At 40.4% G+C, this 15,008-nt stretch overlaps 1 protein-coding gene across 1 annotated transcript in view; it reads left to right on the forward strand.

Moving 5' to 3' along the window:
- Positions 1 to 13,445, forward strand: part of pard6gb (par-6 family cell polarity regulator gamma b) — a 46,309-nt gene extending 32,864 nt beyond the window's left edge. The window contains exon 4 of the mRNA XM_020597490.1: positions 11,903 to 13,445. Within this exon, the coding sequence (XP_020453146.1) occupies positions 11,903 to 12,972 (1,070 nt within the window). The 3' untranslated portion in view covers positions 12,973 to 13,445. The remainder of the gene's footprint in view (positions 1 to 11,902) is intronic.
- Positions 13,446 to 15,008: the final 1,563 nt, after the last annotated feature.

Genomic DNA, 15,008 nt, shown 5'->3' on the forward strand with positions numbered 1-15,008 from the left:
AGGTACAGTATGTTGCAAATGCACACACACACACCGACAGGATGTGAACGACTTTCTCACATATGAAATCATTTCTTTTATTTGATGACCCGGGTCAGACGTACTCTGACCTCAAGGTGATCCCCATGTAGAAGTTACTTCATTTAACATGAAAGCTTGTGCAAAAATGACTGCACTGCTCTTCAGACATTTGGTCTGTATGTATGGATCCATATTTTTTTGTTGTTGTTGTGTGCGTTCTTGGGGTTTTTTTTCAGTGGAGCCTCATAATCTCTGAATCAAGGATACCCAGTCTACAGACCATGTGTGTTGTCAAGATGCACATATACTAACATGATTACATGCAATGCAATGTGTTTATGCTGAACAGATAATCATGCCTGTAACATTAAAAAGGCATGTCCATGTGACACAACCCATTTAGTAGATAGAAATTAGCTGATGTAATCTGCTGAGAGGACTTTTTCTTTAGGGTTGTTTACTCTTTGGCTATCCCCCTGTGACCAAACCACACTGATGAAATCTTAAACCTTTTTTAGGAGGATGTGGAACTGCATTTTGTTGTTATATGTTGCTTTGTATTGAAATGATGAGCATTGTTCTTTTACCTACCAAATAGTGGTGTGCCTTATAGCACGAGGACAATTACAGCCAGCTATAGACAAAGTACAGCCATATATAGGTCATGAGTCTACACAATGAGACAAGCTGTCATGTCCCTTCACCAGTCTGGCAATTGTTCGGCCATAACATGGACTAGTTTGCTTTGATTGGCTACAATAAAGCAGACTGTTTTTATTGATTGGTTATCACAAATCACCGGAGCTGGCAATGACAGTAGCAATTGCGAACTTCAGTTAATGTCAGAGTTGATCACAGACAAGATGTAAAACGTGCTTGTGACTGATTACTCTCGGAAGAGTTTTGGCATTTTGTTGTTGGAGGATATTTAGTTTTAATGTCTTACTTTGCTACTAACTGAAACTAATCAGTTGAATGATTCAATACTTGACCTCACTCCCCAGCTGCATTTTGTTTAGAACTTTTGATTAATATCTGTGATTCAGGGCCACTGTTTTAGTGCCACATGAACCTAATGTAAAATAGTTCTTTCATATACTTTATATAAGGGGATGTTCATACAAAATTCAAAAAGATTTTTCTCACTATCCTCATATAGATGTTCTCTATAATAGAAGGGAGGTGGAAGGGAAGTGAGTAATTCTGATTTTATTATTAAAACACCCCCTAATGCATACCTTTTGGTCATAGTCACACGAAGGTGGACTAGTGTAAACACCAAACTTTATTAAGCTTTCAGAAATGATGTTTTTTCTCAGAGCCTTCCTGTTTGATAAAATACGCTGTCTGTGAACTCCTTAACTGACTCACAGATCTCTGGCAGGAATGGATAGGCACACCATGAGAAGACGCTGCACCCTCTCTCGTCCATCCTCCCCCCTTCTTGGGCCATGAGATGGTGGTTGAATCAGGCCAAGTCAGCAATTCAGGATGGGAGAGAAAGGAAAAGAATGGAGGGGGAAGGAATGAGCCCTGGCTCTTGTCCTCATACGAATTGACCCAGAGACACACTGAAACAATAGACACTGACAGCTCGTGGAAATACCCATGGACACCTTTGACGTAGTGTGTGCTTGAGTGAGAAGAGAGCAGTGCTTTGGCTACAGGGACTAGATGAAGTAAACTACAAATGGAGTCAGTGGCACAAAGCAGGAGCAGGAAGACCAAAGGATATGTGTCAACACATAAAGGAAATGTTCTGTTATGCTGTGTGGTTGTGTAAGAGAGGGAGTTGGTGTTTTCAGGTGCAGGGCAGGATGGGACTGAAACCTGTCCAAGCTTGCAAAGGATTTACCCAGTCACACCTGGATAATGCTGTCTATTTTTGCCACTCTTGAAGTGATCTAGATAAATAATATCCTCATAGGACCCATAGGCATTGTTGTGTTCATTAAGCAAATCCAATGGAAAGCAACCCTTTTCATCCTGGGGCTCATTAAACATGATTTGATGGTGAAAGAGGTTGCGGGCTGCTAAACTTGTGCTTAGGTTTTTGAGTGTGGCAGAGGAATTGAGTTTATACAGCAATTGTTATCATTTTAGTCATGGTAGAATATTGACTTTGTACAAGAGAAGAGCAATATAGAAATAAATATCAGACATCAGGAAACACTTGTTTCCTGTTTCCTTATGGCTATAATAGCATTTAGAGTCAGCTATAATAACATTTAGAGTCATTGCGTTGTCTGTCTGTTCTCTCTCCCACACACACTTAATCTCTCATGTGAACTCTGGTAGAAACAGAAGGCCAGACAGGTGGCAAGGACCCATGTCCAAGTTTGCTGCTGTGACTTGTGTCAGCACTACACTGCCAGAATCTATTTCCCTTTATACCTTCTTTGCCAAAATGCCTGTAAAATATAGTATTTTGGCATATGGTTGTGGGAGCGTGTTTTGTTTACTCGTGCATTTTCATTATTCTTTTTGAAACAAAAAATCTGTCCACTGTTAACGGCTCACTATGTCTTTTCTTAACTAAAGAGTCCAAGAATTCCATTCACTTTGTGATATTTATTTACATCTTTCATGTGTAGTAAGCAATGAAGGCAGTCTGGGTACCTGTGGGCCAGATGGCAGTGGAGACTTGGTGAAGCTTAAATCAGCAGCATGTGTTTTCTTGGTTGGAAACATGCATGTGATCAGCAGACAGGCAGCTTTATTTAAACCAGAATCAGTAGTTGGTTATACTCAAGAGAAAGGAGGAGGCAGGAAAGTTTGTGAACCCCCACCAGCACTGCTTTTTTTTCCACTTGACGGATAGTAGATTGTTCCTTTTGAGGAATGCAAGATCTGTCTACCTCACTGCTCTCTTTGATGTTTCACACTCCCCTTCTCCGTTTTATGTCAACCCCCACCCCAACACACACACAAACAAGCACAGGTCAATCTCCATATGGACTCGCATGCACTCTCCTATCTCTTGGTCTTAACCTCTGTTCCCTTTGTGATTTGGTTGCAACATCTACATGTGTATGAAAGAGGTTGTTGATGGTGTGTGGGGTCAGGTGTGTGTGTGTGTATTTGTGTTTTATGAGAGTGGCTATTACCTACAATGAGTCTTAAACCTGTGACTCTCTCTCCCACCCAGCCACATAGACTGAGCCAGAATGGAGCAGACAAGGCAGCTCATTTTAACTTGTACCAGATGTGCAGACCGGCCCTTAAGTGCAGCAGCGACTGCCAGTGAAATGAATGCAGGGAGTGAGAGAATGGATAGAGGTATATGCAAAGTGCCCCCCAGCTTATGTATGCATGCTAAAGTTTCAGAACCTCATCCTGTTTTACCTGGAGGAAGAACTACTGTTTTTCTAATTCTCTTGCAGACACTTTCATCCAATTCTCACCTGACATTTCTTCAGTTTTTTTTTAAATCCCAGGGTCTCTGTTCTTTTCTTTCACATGACTTCTGTCTGCAATAATGGCAGAAGTAGTCTGATTCTTTACTTAGTACTCAGTAAAAATAGTGTAAGATATGCTCTTCTTACCATTGCTAACTCTGAGAGACGAGACAGTCCAAGTAACTTCAAAACAGTGCTGATTTATTCAAAGGATCACAGGTAAAATTAACATTACACGCTCAAGTATCTTGCACCTCCAAACTGCTCGCAGGCAGATGTAAGATGAAAGACCCTGAACCCACCAGGCCTATACATTATATCCCCTCGGTTGGGCTAGCCCCATACTACACAGAAACGTCAACCGAGATGTCTCTGTTGCCAGCTCTGCAGCTGGTCATAGCAGTAGTCAAAACATGAAGCAAATCAATGTGTGTGTGTGTGTGTGTGTCTGTTGATTAAGTGGTGTGTAGCTAAAAACATTCTCACGACCTCTAGTACATGTCGTGACTTAAACATAAGAACATATTATGGCTAAGGCTACAGTTATACACGTCATATTAATAATATTAAACACCCTGTCTGCTGACAGTCATCAACTCTTCTCTCTAGTTATCCTTGACCAGATGTACCCTGTAGAAACTCATAAGCATGACCAAGCATTTAACAGTCTAACTAGACATCCTATCTCCACTAAACATTTCTAATACATAAAGTATCTATCTAATATCTATCTGACTAAAAATACCTAACAATAGTAATACCACAATGTAAAATGCTTCATTACAAAGAAAAGTATTTAAATAAAACTAAATATTATAAGCACAATGTACAAAAAGTATCAAAAATAAAAGTACACATTATGCAGAAAGGCTTAATTTTGAGATTTCATTAACATAAGCAGCATTTTAATCTTGTAACTAGTCAATACAATATCTTCCCTACTTTATATATTAACTAGTTTAAACTGTAATAATGCACCATATTTTATAAACAATCATATATTGTATGTATAAAATCCTGATTTTTGTAAAGTAACTAATAACAGTAGCTGTTAGATTGTAGTAAAATAAAAAGTACAATATGTCCTTTTGAAATGTAGTGAAGTACTGTATAAAGTAGCATAAACTGGAGGTACTGTGCACAGTTTTCACCACGGCCGTGTATTCTTTCCTTTCTGTGCACTTAACACATCATGTACAAGATGTACATGATGTGTTAACAGAAACTTCCAGTAAGTTCCATTCCAGACCTCCAGAGCAGCTGCAAATTATAACCACGTACGTTTATTGAGCTTCTCCAAATTTCCATCAGGGCCCTACCTCAACCACCCCTGCAAGAATGTGAAATATGTTTGCATGTTTAAAAAATTGCTCTTCTTTATTCTGTCTGGATTCCTTTTCCATGTTAGTGTTAGCTGAATGTTTTGGCAGCAGTCAGCCCTTAAACACACACTTACACTTCCTGGCCATCTCCAACGGGAAAGACAATGTCCAAGAACACTGATTGTTTTGGTCCGTTCCTATCATTTGTTTGTGAATGTCTCATTGAAAGAAGCTTTTAGGGTTCACTGCACTTCTATAACATGGGAAAGAAATGTAAAATTAGCTATAGTTTTTTTTTAAATGCATTATCTGAAACCATTTCATTTTTCTGAGCCAATTCATTTCATGGCAATAAAGCATTGCATACCCTTTGCATTCCTTTCAATTATATCTTTTCTTATGCAAATCAGGACAAAAGATGTAAATGTGGCTCAACGGAAAATGTTTCAGTGGACCTATTCACTTACTGTACTGGGCTGTCTCATTTTGTCTAGCATGGCTCTGCTCTGTCATGTGCAGTTTCATCCCATTCAGCTTTAAGCCATATTCCTGGTGGTTTTTAAAGTGAGAAGCCTCCAGCTGTGTGTGCGTGTGTGTATTTCTGTCTACAGGGCCCAAGAATAAAGCCCACTACCACAGCATCCAGTGACCTAATGCAAAAGGCACTAGCACTATTCACTATTCTCTCCGAGTGCCTCTTCTTTCCCTCTTTCCAGTGGACATGGTCTCTCCTGTCACTAAGCACTTTGTCATGCTTGGATGAAGACCATCATGGGGGTAGGGTTGTTGGGGTGCAGGAATGTCACTGGATGGATTGTAGCTGGAAATGCAGTATACACAGCAACAGGCCAGAGGTTATAGGCCTGTAGTTTAACCTCAGGCAGTGATGTAATGAATATACTGCTATCCTGTAAAAACTGTGCATCTTCAAACATTCAACACTTATTTCCACTTAAAGCAGCATTTTGGGAAATAACGCGATTTTTTTGCCAAGAGGGAAAAAGATAGCCTGGTGGTGATTATTGGTAACAAAATCTGCCTACCAACACTTCTTAGCTGTGTAATCCATACAGTAGTGTAAAACCAGTTGCAGGAACACTTTCATTTTTGTACAAAGTCAATGAAGATACATGTAATGTGTTTAATAAGCATTAAGAATTAGTATGGGATTTGTTTGCTTTTGAACAGAGCCAGGTTTTTTCTCTCACTCGTTTATGGACCTGGTGCAAAGCCAAGTTAACCAGCTAGCTGGCTGTAGCTTCATATTTGCTATACATAAGTGTGATCAATCTTCCCAGCTCCTTCTTTCCACTCTGCAGGAAAGCAAACGTTTTTCCTAAAAAAAAAAGTTGAGCTGTTCCTTTCAGATGCATAGTTTTCACTGGACATCAACATATGCTGATCTCAAGATGTCAAGTCTTGTGTGTAGCATAATTTCGTGCATGCTTCATACTATATATATCAATATTAAAATGTAATGTAGTATTCTTTGCCTGGCCTGGTGTTTGGCTGAGAGATATTGTGTAGGTTTGGCTGCTTGCGTCCGAGTTGTATTGCTGGGTAAAAAATATCACTAGCAAGGAGTGACACCCTTGAGGGGCCATCCTAGAGCTGTTAGCAGGGTGTTGATGTTGTTTCTTCTACATCAAGTCTCACATGGCCAAAAGCAAGACTTTCACTGATACAGTTGTATTAAAACATCAGGAGCTAGACGGCACTCTGAGAGCTCAATCCTTTTCCAAGTCGGTTGACCCCCTACAGAGTCAGCAGAGTTTAGGCTAGAATTTGATTATGGTTGCAAGCCTGTAGCGTTGTTGTTGTGGTTGTTCTTAAAGCTACGGACTCATAGTATAGTGACTCTACTAGAACACTGGTTGCCGCTGCAGGAGCTGAATGTATCCCAGTCATGTTGTGTATTCACTTATATAAAGCCAGGAGTTAACGTTTGTGTTTCTCTTTAACACTCAACCTTTTCAAGCCAGTGCTAACTGGAGTGATGCAGACAAACACATCATGCATCAGGCATAAAATAAAACATAAAAAGGATTTGAAACGGTGTGTCAAAATGAAAGTGTATTTTTGTTTTGGTTTGTTTCTGTTGTCGGTCTGAGGCAGAAGTGAATGTAAGAAGACCTGCTAGGAACCAGTGTGCAGAGGCCCTAATGGTTGATCATAAAACTCTTTAGATTCCTGTCTTTTTATGGAAGACAGTGAAAGAGCAGTAGGATTTTAAAGGGGTTTTTCATAGCTTCAGTAAACTAGAGGTGAACTTCAGTGAAACAAAGAGTTTTTACTTTGCTTGGTAAGCTTAAAAACAGCTTGGGGCATTTAATAGCAACCAGAAACCAGTTAGCTAGCTAGCTTCGAATTAGTGTTATTTTTTTTTTAAGATCTCAAATGCACTAGTATCACATAAAAACACTGCACATTTATGTTTCCTAACTAATTTTCATATGATTCTTGATGATGTGAGTTTTTAATTGTCATAACAGGTAATACTTTCTTTATAGAAGGTGAGCAAACATGCCAGTGTTGGATTGCATTACCTAAACCATGTTCTGGCAAGCTTGAAATAGCCAGTTGCTTTGGTTCAAAGCAGCCCATGCCTGTCTTAAGAAGTTATGCAGGTCTTCAGCCTGTTCAGAGATATCTCCATCTACATTTACCCCCACATTCCTCAAGTGTCAGGCCCACACACAGAGAGAGAGAGACACACACACACACACACTGCCATATGCAACAACAGACAGTGTAATGCAGAAATCATCCAGAATTCATCTTTTCACCTCTGACCCTTTCCTCCTGATTTTGCATGAGTTGACTGAGCCACTTTAGGTGGTTCAGCTTAAATATTCATAAGTAAAACACACTTGGAATTTTAATTACAAGGCTGTAAAACATGGCACTTATTCTTTTAAATCCCATTGACCTTCTTTCTTTATGTACCAAGCTGTGCTAATTGAAGCACCTGGTCTTTCTAATAGGTGTCTGCAGATGTCTGGCAGTGGCCTGGCAGTCTTTGATCATCTCGTTCACACTGGCTTACCCATCATGCTTCGGTGTAGCAGGGATTAGGTTTGTCAGGATTTGTTACAATAACCTTTGTGTGATCAGCTGGAATGTGCTCACTTATCCTGTCCTTGCGTGAGAATCCCTGTGTGTTGGTGTACGTCTCCCACAATTGGCAGAGCTGAGTTACGTCTAGAAAGCTGTGACACCTGATAGTTCATTCTTATATTGCTTCTTTAAAGTAATCACTGACCTTTATAAGATTGTGTTGATTTAGGAAAGTCTTTTTTTTTAATCAGTCTGTAATTTAAAAAGCAGTTTAACTTTATTGCACTATCCTACACTGCGGTCACATATAGTTAAAACTCTACAGCACTGTAGTTCTTCCACACACACGCAAGTTTACCATGAAAGATACCAACAGTGTTTCCTATGGAATGTCTTCATTCCATCAAGATTTTTCTCTAAATACACAGCTGTAAGAGAAAACAACATGTAACTTTGCTGCCACAGTCTGGTTTTGTGACTTGACATCTTGAAATATAATTCTGTGGTGCTCCCTTTTACTTTCTAGGTGCAAATAATTTCAGCCGTACTGGAAGGTATAGTGCACTTAAGGGCTGCAACTATCAATTGCTTTTATCATCAATTGTTCTATTGAATATTTTCTTATTTAATTGATTAATCGCTTGGTGAAAAATGAAACAACTCCACATATTTAAAAAGCAACAGTTTGTCACATTTGAGAAGCTGGAAGAAGTAACTAAGACTTTCTGTCAGTAGACTCTTCAGCTAATTGACTGTTTCTTCCAGTTGTCAAACATTTAAAGGTTATATTTGTAGTTTTTCTGTTTTCCTTAAATATAAAAACACTTCAGGGTTTCCTGAATGTGAGTGTTAACTAGCAGTGTACCTGTTTCACCTGTGGGTATTTTCAGTGTCTAAACACCTTCCTCTTTATTTGGCTTACACTCGCATTCTTTTGCAAACTATGTGTCATCATTTAATATTTAGTAATTGCCTAGACATGATGTATGAGCCTTTATATTTTGGTGAGGTATGAAATCAGAACATGTGTTGGTTGAGTCTGCTTACTATCTTTCCCTCTTTAAGTTTATTTTATTTTATCATTGTTAATTACATTTCTGAACACCCCTCAGGCAGAATGCACTCATAGATGCTTTAAAATAGTTTTTCCTACTGGACTGTGATCAGAGGAATCTACACAGTGTTTCAGATCCATATTTAACCCCTGCTCATTTTCACTAGAATCATTTATCTTCAGCTCTTGCCCTAGGATATATCAAACACACCCCATGTCTTTTTTTTGAAGTTTTCTTTAAACAGATTGCACCAGCATGGGCTCCTTCTGGGATCTTTCAGAACAACTGTGAGACATCACACACAGGAGGCATGCACATGGAAATTTCTGACTGAAAAATTGTCTGTCCCATTAAATACACTGGTGGTGTGGTGTGGTTCAGGCTGAAGTGAAGGTGTGGAGAATGCAGGACTTTACACCACGCACTTTTAATGAGATGCTGCTGCTATCGCCTCTGATATAGTTCCCACCAGGGAGACTTGGCGCTTGTGGCAGAAATTCCAGCCCTGTAGCAAATTCCTTGTCTGGAATCAATCAAATCAGCATATGCCACAACATACAGAGAAAACTAAGAATACCATACACTGCGAGTTTAATGACACTGACAGTTTGCACAAACAAGGCACTGATTAAAAACAAATTTTAAAGCAGAAAATGTTTAGCATTTTCCAGGTAGTTTCGTCAGCAGCACTTTGGCTTGACATTATTTCATGCTGTGACAATAGATACCAATCTAGTATTTCACAACACTCATTTATCAATCTTATTTTTGCCATGTTCTTTATTTTCCTTATGTTCCTAAATTTTACCATGTCCAGTTCCCCATGTGCACTGGTTGTGTCAATACCGACCCCCACGCGCCGCTTCGTTTCACCTAACCGTTTGTAATGGGACACTGAACTGTGCCAAATTTCACCCAGTTTCCCCCAGACTCCCCATACTCCCTTTTTTCTTTTTCTCTTAAACTGTAGTAAAACGTTGCTTAGTCAACGTTCTGCTCAAAAGCAGCAAGAGGAATTGGTTAGGGAAAAAGGCGTATATTAATGATGAGTCAGCTCTGCATAGGGAGTTGTATGGCAGATGTCCACACTCCTCAGAAGCAGCAGAAGGACAGACCGGCCAGCTGGCTGTGCTCAGAGACTCTATATTTGTCTCACTGTTCTCTCCGTCCACAGTGTACTTTGAAGACCTGGCCAAAAGTTACAGTGTGCTTACCCATGGATACACACACCCCCATACACACAATTAATAAGAAAAATAATTATATGAAGCAGGTGTCCCAAACAGTAGGGCAAAGATGACTCATTGTTGGAAGTGCAGGAGCAGACCCTCACATCCCGTCACATCAGGCTTTGCAGTGTCCATGTTTCCTATCTTCCTAACAAGGATCACACATTTCTCTCTACTTTTGGTCAGAACCTCAGTGAAGGCATTTAAGCATTTTTTCCAAGTGTGGTACCCTAGAGTATACTCCTCAGTCCACTCTTGCAAAGCCTCAATTCTCCCTCCTCTGTTCTCTGATCGAGTGTATGAGCATGTTTGGCAGCAGCTACATTGTTCTAAAGCAGTCACTCTCTTTAATGCGTTGGTGATCTAGTCCTCCATAAAGGATTTCATTGTTTGTTCTAAATCTCTGGTTGGAAACATCAGGCTTGAACTTTGATTACCATACTGAATCCTCCCTCACAACTTGTTCTTTCCAGTGTCTTGTGTTTCTTTGAGTTCACTTTCTGTGTAGTTAAGTTAGTGGAGCATGTAAGACTTTGCTTGTAGTATGCTGTAACTGGCAAAATACCATGAAGGTACAATCAGTATTTTGGGATTTTTTTTGAGTTTTGTGTTCGTACTAAGAATAGTACATGTTCCTGTTTATCTGGGTGCAGAAATGCACACTGGGAAAACCCTACAGCTGCTGCTTAGTAGCAGAAGGGTGTGTCGCCTCTGTCAGCACAGCAGGACTGTTCTGTGCACTCATTGCTTTATCTGAACTGCCCGCGCGCGTGCACACACTGCAGCGGTAGCAGTATGTGAATATACTGTAGTTGACATGCTCATGTGTAGTTTTTCATACCTAAATTGGTCATCATTCTAAAAGGGACTCAGTTGAACACTAAAGCTTGATTTATGGTTTTGCTTTGAATCTACGCCATCCCTACGGCATAGGTAATTTGTAGCCTCATGCCATATGCTGGAGCCTGATGTGCACCTCTCCAGAAATGAAAGTGCATGTCACGGCAATGCAGACGACAAGAGCTGTGACTGGTTACATTGCATTTCTTCATTCATGTCTGTCATTGGCTGGACCAACACAGAGGAGCCCCCTGTTCTGTCCCAGGTGGTTCACTGGTCGTACAAACCATCTCCTCTGACTTCTTCTATTTGTGTTGCCTTAACTTCAGTAAAAGGAACTGCTGTTCAAAATCTATTGGTTTTACTTTCAACATGACCTGCTCAGTTCTCAGTCGTTATTGTTTGTAACTGGCAAAGAAACACAACACAGTGACATATACACACCACCTCCAACTAGTGTTTTGGTGGTGTAATTGCAGAGCAAGACAGACACACGTGTCACAAGTATAAATGCTCACAATGACATAGGCCACTTGAATAGCCTACGGCATAGGCTCTGTGTAGATTCAACGCAGAACCATAAATCAAGCTTTATCCAGCAAACAGTCAGACCTTGTAGTAAGAACTGTGTTAATGCCACATATGGAATAAAATTTATACAAATGATTAGCAGGTGTCTTGTGCAAAAATTCTTTTCAAGCACATCTGTGCATAGTTTGCACAATGGAATTTTTTTATGCAGGTGGCCTGATTTAAATTTTTGTAGACAGAGGGAAACTTTGTGTTGTTCCAAATCTTCCACCTCTCAAGGTGTTTTTATTTGTTTGTTGTTTTTTTGCCTTTAGATTTTTTTATTTTTTGTACCTCCTAACATTTTGGGGGAAAAATATATGGACATTTACAATTATGAAATCTCAGAACTAACATCTAATATCTACCTAACTCTTTGTGTTTCTCTGTCTCCTTTTATTTCTTTGCAGAAGAGGTTGACTATGCTAACTTCGGCACCAACACACTAACTCGTAGGAAGAAGGCAGTGGTCGCACTGCGCAGCAATGATGTCAGCCGTAAGCGGCCACACCTTCGCATCGGAATGCCACAGGATTTCCGTCCGGTCTCCTCCATCATTGATGTGGACATTTTGCCTGAATCTCACCGTCGTGTCCGATTGTACCGTCACGGATCAGACAAGCCCCTTGGTTTTTACATCCGAGATGGAACCAGTGTACGTGTGACTCCACACGGGGTGGAGAAAGTCCCAGGCATCTTCATATCTCGGCTGGTGCCTGGAGGTTTGGCAGAGAGCACTGGGCTGCTGGCGGTTAATGATGAGGTGTTGGAGGTGAATGGCATTGAAGTCACTGGAAAGTCCTTGGATCAGGTAACAGACATGATGATTGCCAACAGCCACAATCTGATCGTGACAGTGAAGCCGGTGAACCAGCGTAACAATGTTGTCCGCAGTAGCAGAATCTCCGGAAGCTCAGGCCAGTCGTCTGACAGTAGTGGGTCGACTGGTTACCCAAGTTTGTCAGCAGCCTCTGCAACAGTGTCCTCTGGAGCACACGGGTACCAAGATGACCTGGAGAGTGATGATGACACAGATATCGTCATTGAGAGCAGCCTCAAGCGGCCGTCTCAGAGGTCCAATGCGTCTCTGGTGTCCAGTGCATCTCGTACGCAGTTACTAACAGCAACAACTGTTTCAGGCCCAGCTGCACCTCCCAGCCCTCCTACACGGCCTTTATCAGTGGTCTCCACTGCCTCTTTCCACTCCCAGCCGAGCCTCAACGGAGGTTCCCACCACCACCAACACAGCAGCCTCAGCTACCAGCTCCACAAAGACCTGAACCTTCAACACAAGGCGCACCAACAGTCATTACACAGTCAGCACCACGTACAGCCTCCCCTTCACAGCAGCAACACAGCCCTCCGCCACAGCAATGGCAGCCTGCACAAAATCCTCAGCTCCCTGAAAACGGACCAACGACACAGTCTTGCACTGCCCAGGGGAGGGGTGGAGGAGGATGGCACCGTCATTACCCTATAATACATATGATCACAGACTCGGAGACATAAACATCCCAACTGCTCAGAGACTTCAACTGGAACTCCAGGCCAGATAATTAAGAGCACAAGTGTGTTTTGTCAGATAACTAATTTTGTAACTTCTTTGTTTTTACAAGATAAATGACAGGACGTTACAAGTCAGGAAATAAGGAAATGTATATATGTTTTTGTATTTTTGAAGTTGACTTTGTTTAACAGGAAGAGATTTGTATGTATCTAATAAGCATCAGAACAAATAGCTGTTTTTAGGTGAGTCCACTGTCTGAATGTGCCTATCTTTTGTTAATGATCACTTTTATTAAGATGCTTTCATTCTTATTGCTGGGACCAACATAGGGTTGCTTAAGGGTATTTTTAAAGAGTAAATCTATATTTCTTATATTCTTATAAATGCTGTGTAGAGTGATTTTTAATAGTTCTTTTATGCATTGATGATTGTGATCAAATCCTTGTATTTGTTCCAATAAATTATTCTGTCTCACAATTTTGCAAATTAGAAACGTATTTATGTTTTGGTTCAGCCTTTATTATATTGTACATGTAATTTAAAAGCCATCAATTTCTCATTTATATAATTAATTATAGAGATGTGTCTATTTAAAAGTTTTGGTTATCAATTATGGGCAAAATATTGTAGTAGTAAACATGTAGTCCATGCAGGTTTAATTGAATTAAAGTTAGTTTTTCTAGGGCATCTTGACTGTGTTTTAGGGGGAAGATGATATAAACAACACAAAACACTGAATGTGTGGTTTCAGGTTCTCAGAACCAAAAGACAAAATGCTTTCTTTGACTGTAAAGGTCAACAAAACAAAATCTTTGAACAGGCTGGTAATCCATCTCTCACCAACAACAGCATCTGTAGACCAGGAATCCACAACCACAAAACATGTGAGACTTGTGGCTTTGCTTTCTGTGGAAATGGTGGTGCTGCTATTATCATTCTGCAGCTGAAGTGAAAGATATTTTCACCTCAGTATTTACAGAAAACCAGGCAAAATTGCACTGATTATCCATAGCTTAATACAGCAAGCATATGCCTGATGGAGTCAGTATTGAGGGGAAGTGGGTAAAGGTCAAATTTCAACTCAAAATCATTTGTTGCAGACTTCACAAAATGAAGACAGGCTAACTGTAGGCTACATTTCCCTTTTCAGACTCAACCAGTTCCTATCATCCTCTGGACGTAGGTTACAGGCAATATATCAAGCAGATGGAATGCAACTTTGTCCTGGGTCAGAGGCCAATAAATGTCTTTCACCTTTCTGTTAATGAATGTTTGTCTGCTGTGTTTACTCAGCATGCCACGCTGCTCAAACAGCTACAGCATATGATTGACACCGAACTAGTCTGCTTTGCTTGTAGTCTACACTGTTAATCAGCAGAATGGGTGGGGAAACCAAAATCCTGTCAGGCAGATAATTTTGCCATCAGTGCTTTAACAAGTACTTTGAACAACTTGTGCATGGATTAGAAATTTTTTCTTTTATTTTCAGAAGATACACATGCAGTAGGCCTGTGGGTAGAAATACCTTTAGCCCCAATACGTTACAGAACTATGTTCCCCACATGTGACACAGATGGCCAGAAGGCAGTTCTGGGACTGAAGTGTGGCTTTATTAATGCTGACAAAGAGAGCATGAGAGGTTATATTAAAACATTAACATAAAAAATATGGACATTCAAATTTCAGTCCATCCAGACCTTTGTAGACCACTTAAGTTCATGTAATGCAGTAATTACTGCTGCCATCTGCTGGCCTAGATTGCAATGACAGTTTGTCATTAAATGTGACATACGCAGTTTAGGGGCAATTAACATCAGTGCTTTTGCGTTCGTACATTTTTCAAGATAGTGTCCCAGCTGCAGAGTTATTTCTGAGCTAAAGCAGTCTAATGGGCCACTACAGCAGTGCTGCGGTTAATTCTGCCCTCATAAACTGTGATCATGTTCAGATTTTGTTCAAGCCGTTTGAGAGATTGACTTCTAGATCATTTTGGCGGCTGTTGAATTGTA

The sequence above is a fragment of the Monopterus albus genome, unplaced genomic scaffold (assembly GCF_001952655.1).
Source record: "Monopterus albus unplaced genomic scaffold, M_albus_1.0 scaffold34.1, whole genome shotgun sequence".
Classification (NCBI taxonomy): Eukaryota; Metazoa; Chordata; class Actinopteri; order Synbranchiformes; family Synbranchidae; genus Monopterus; species Monopterus albus.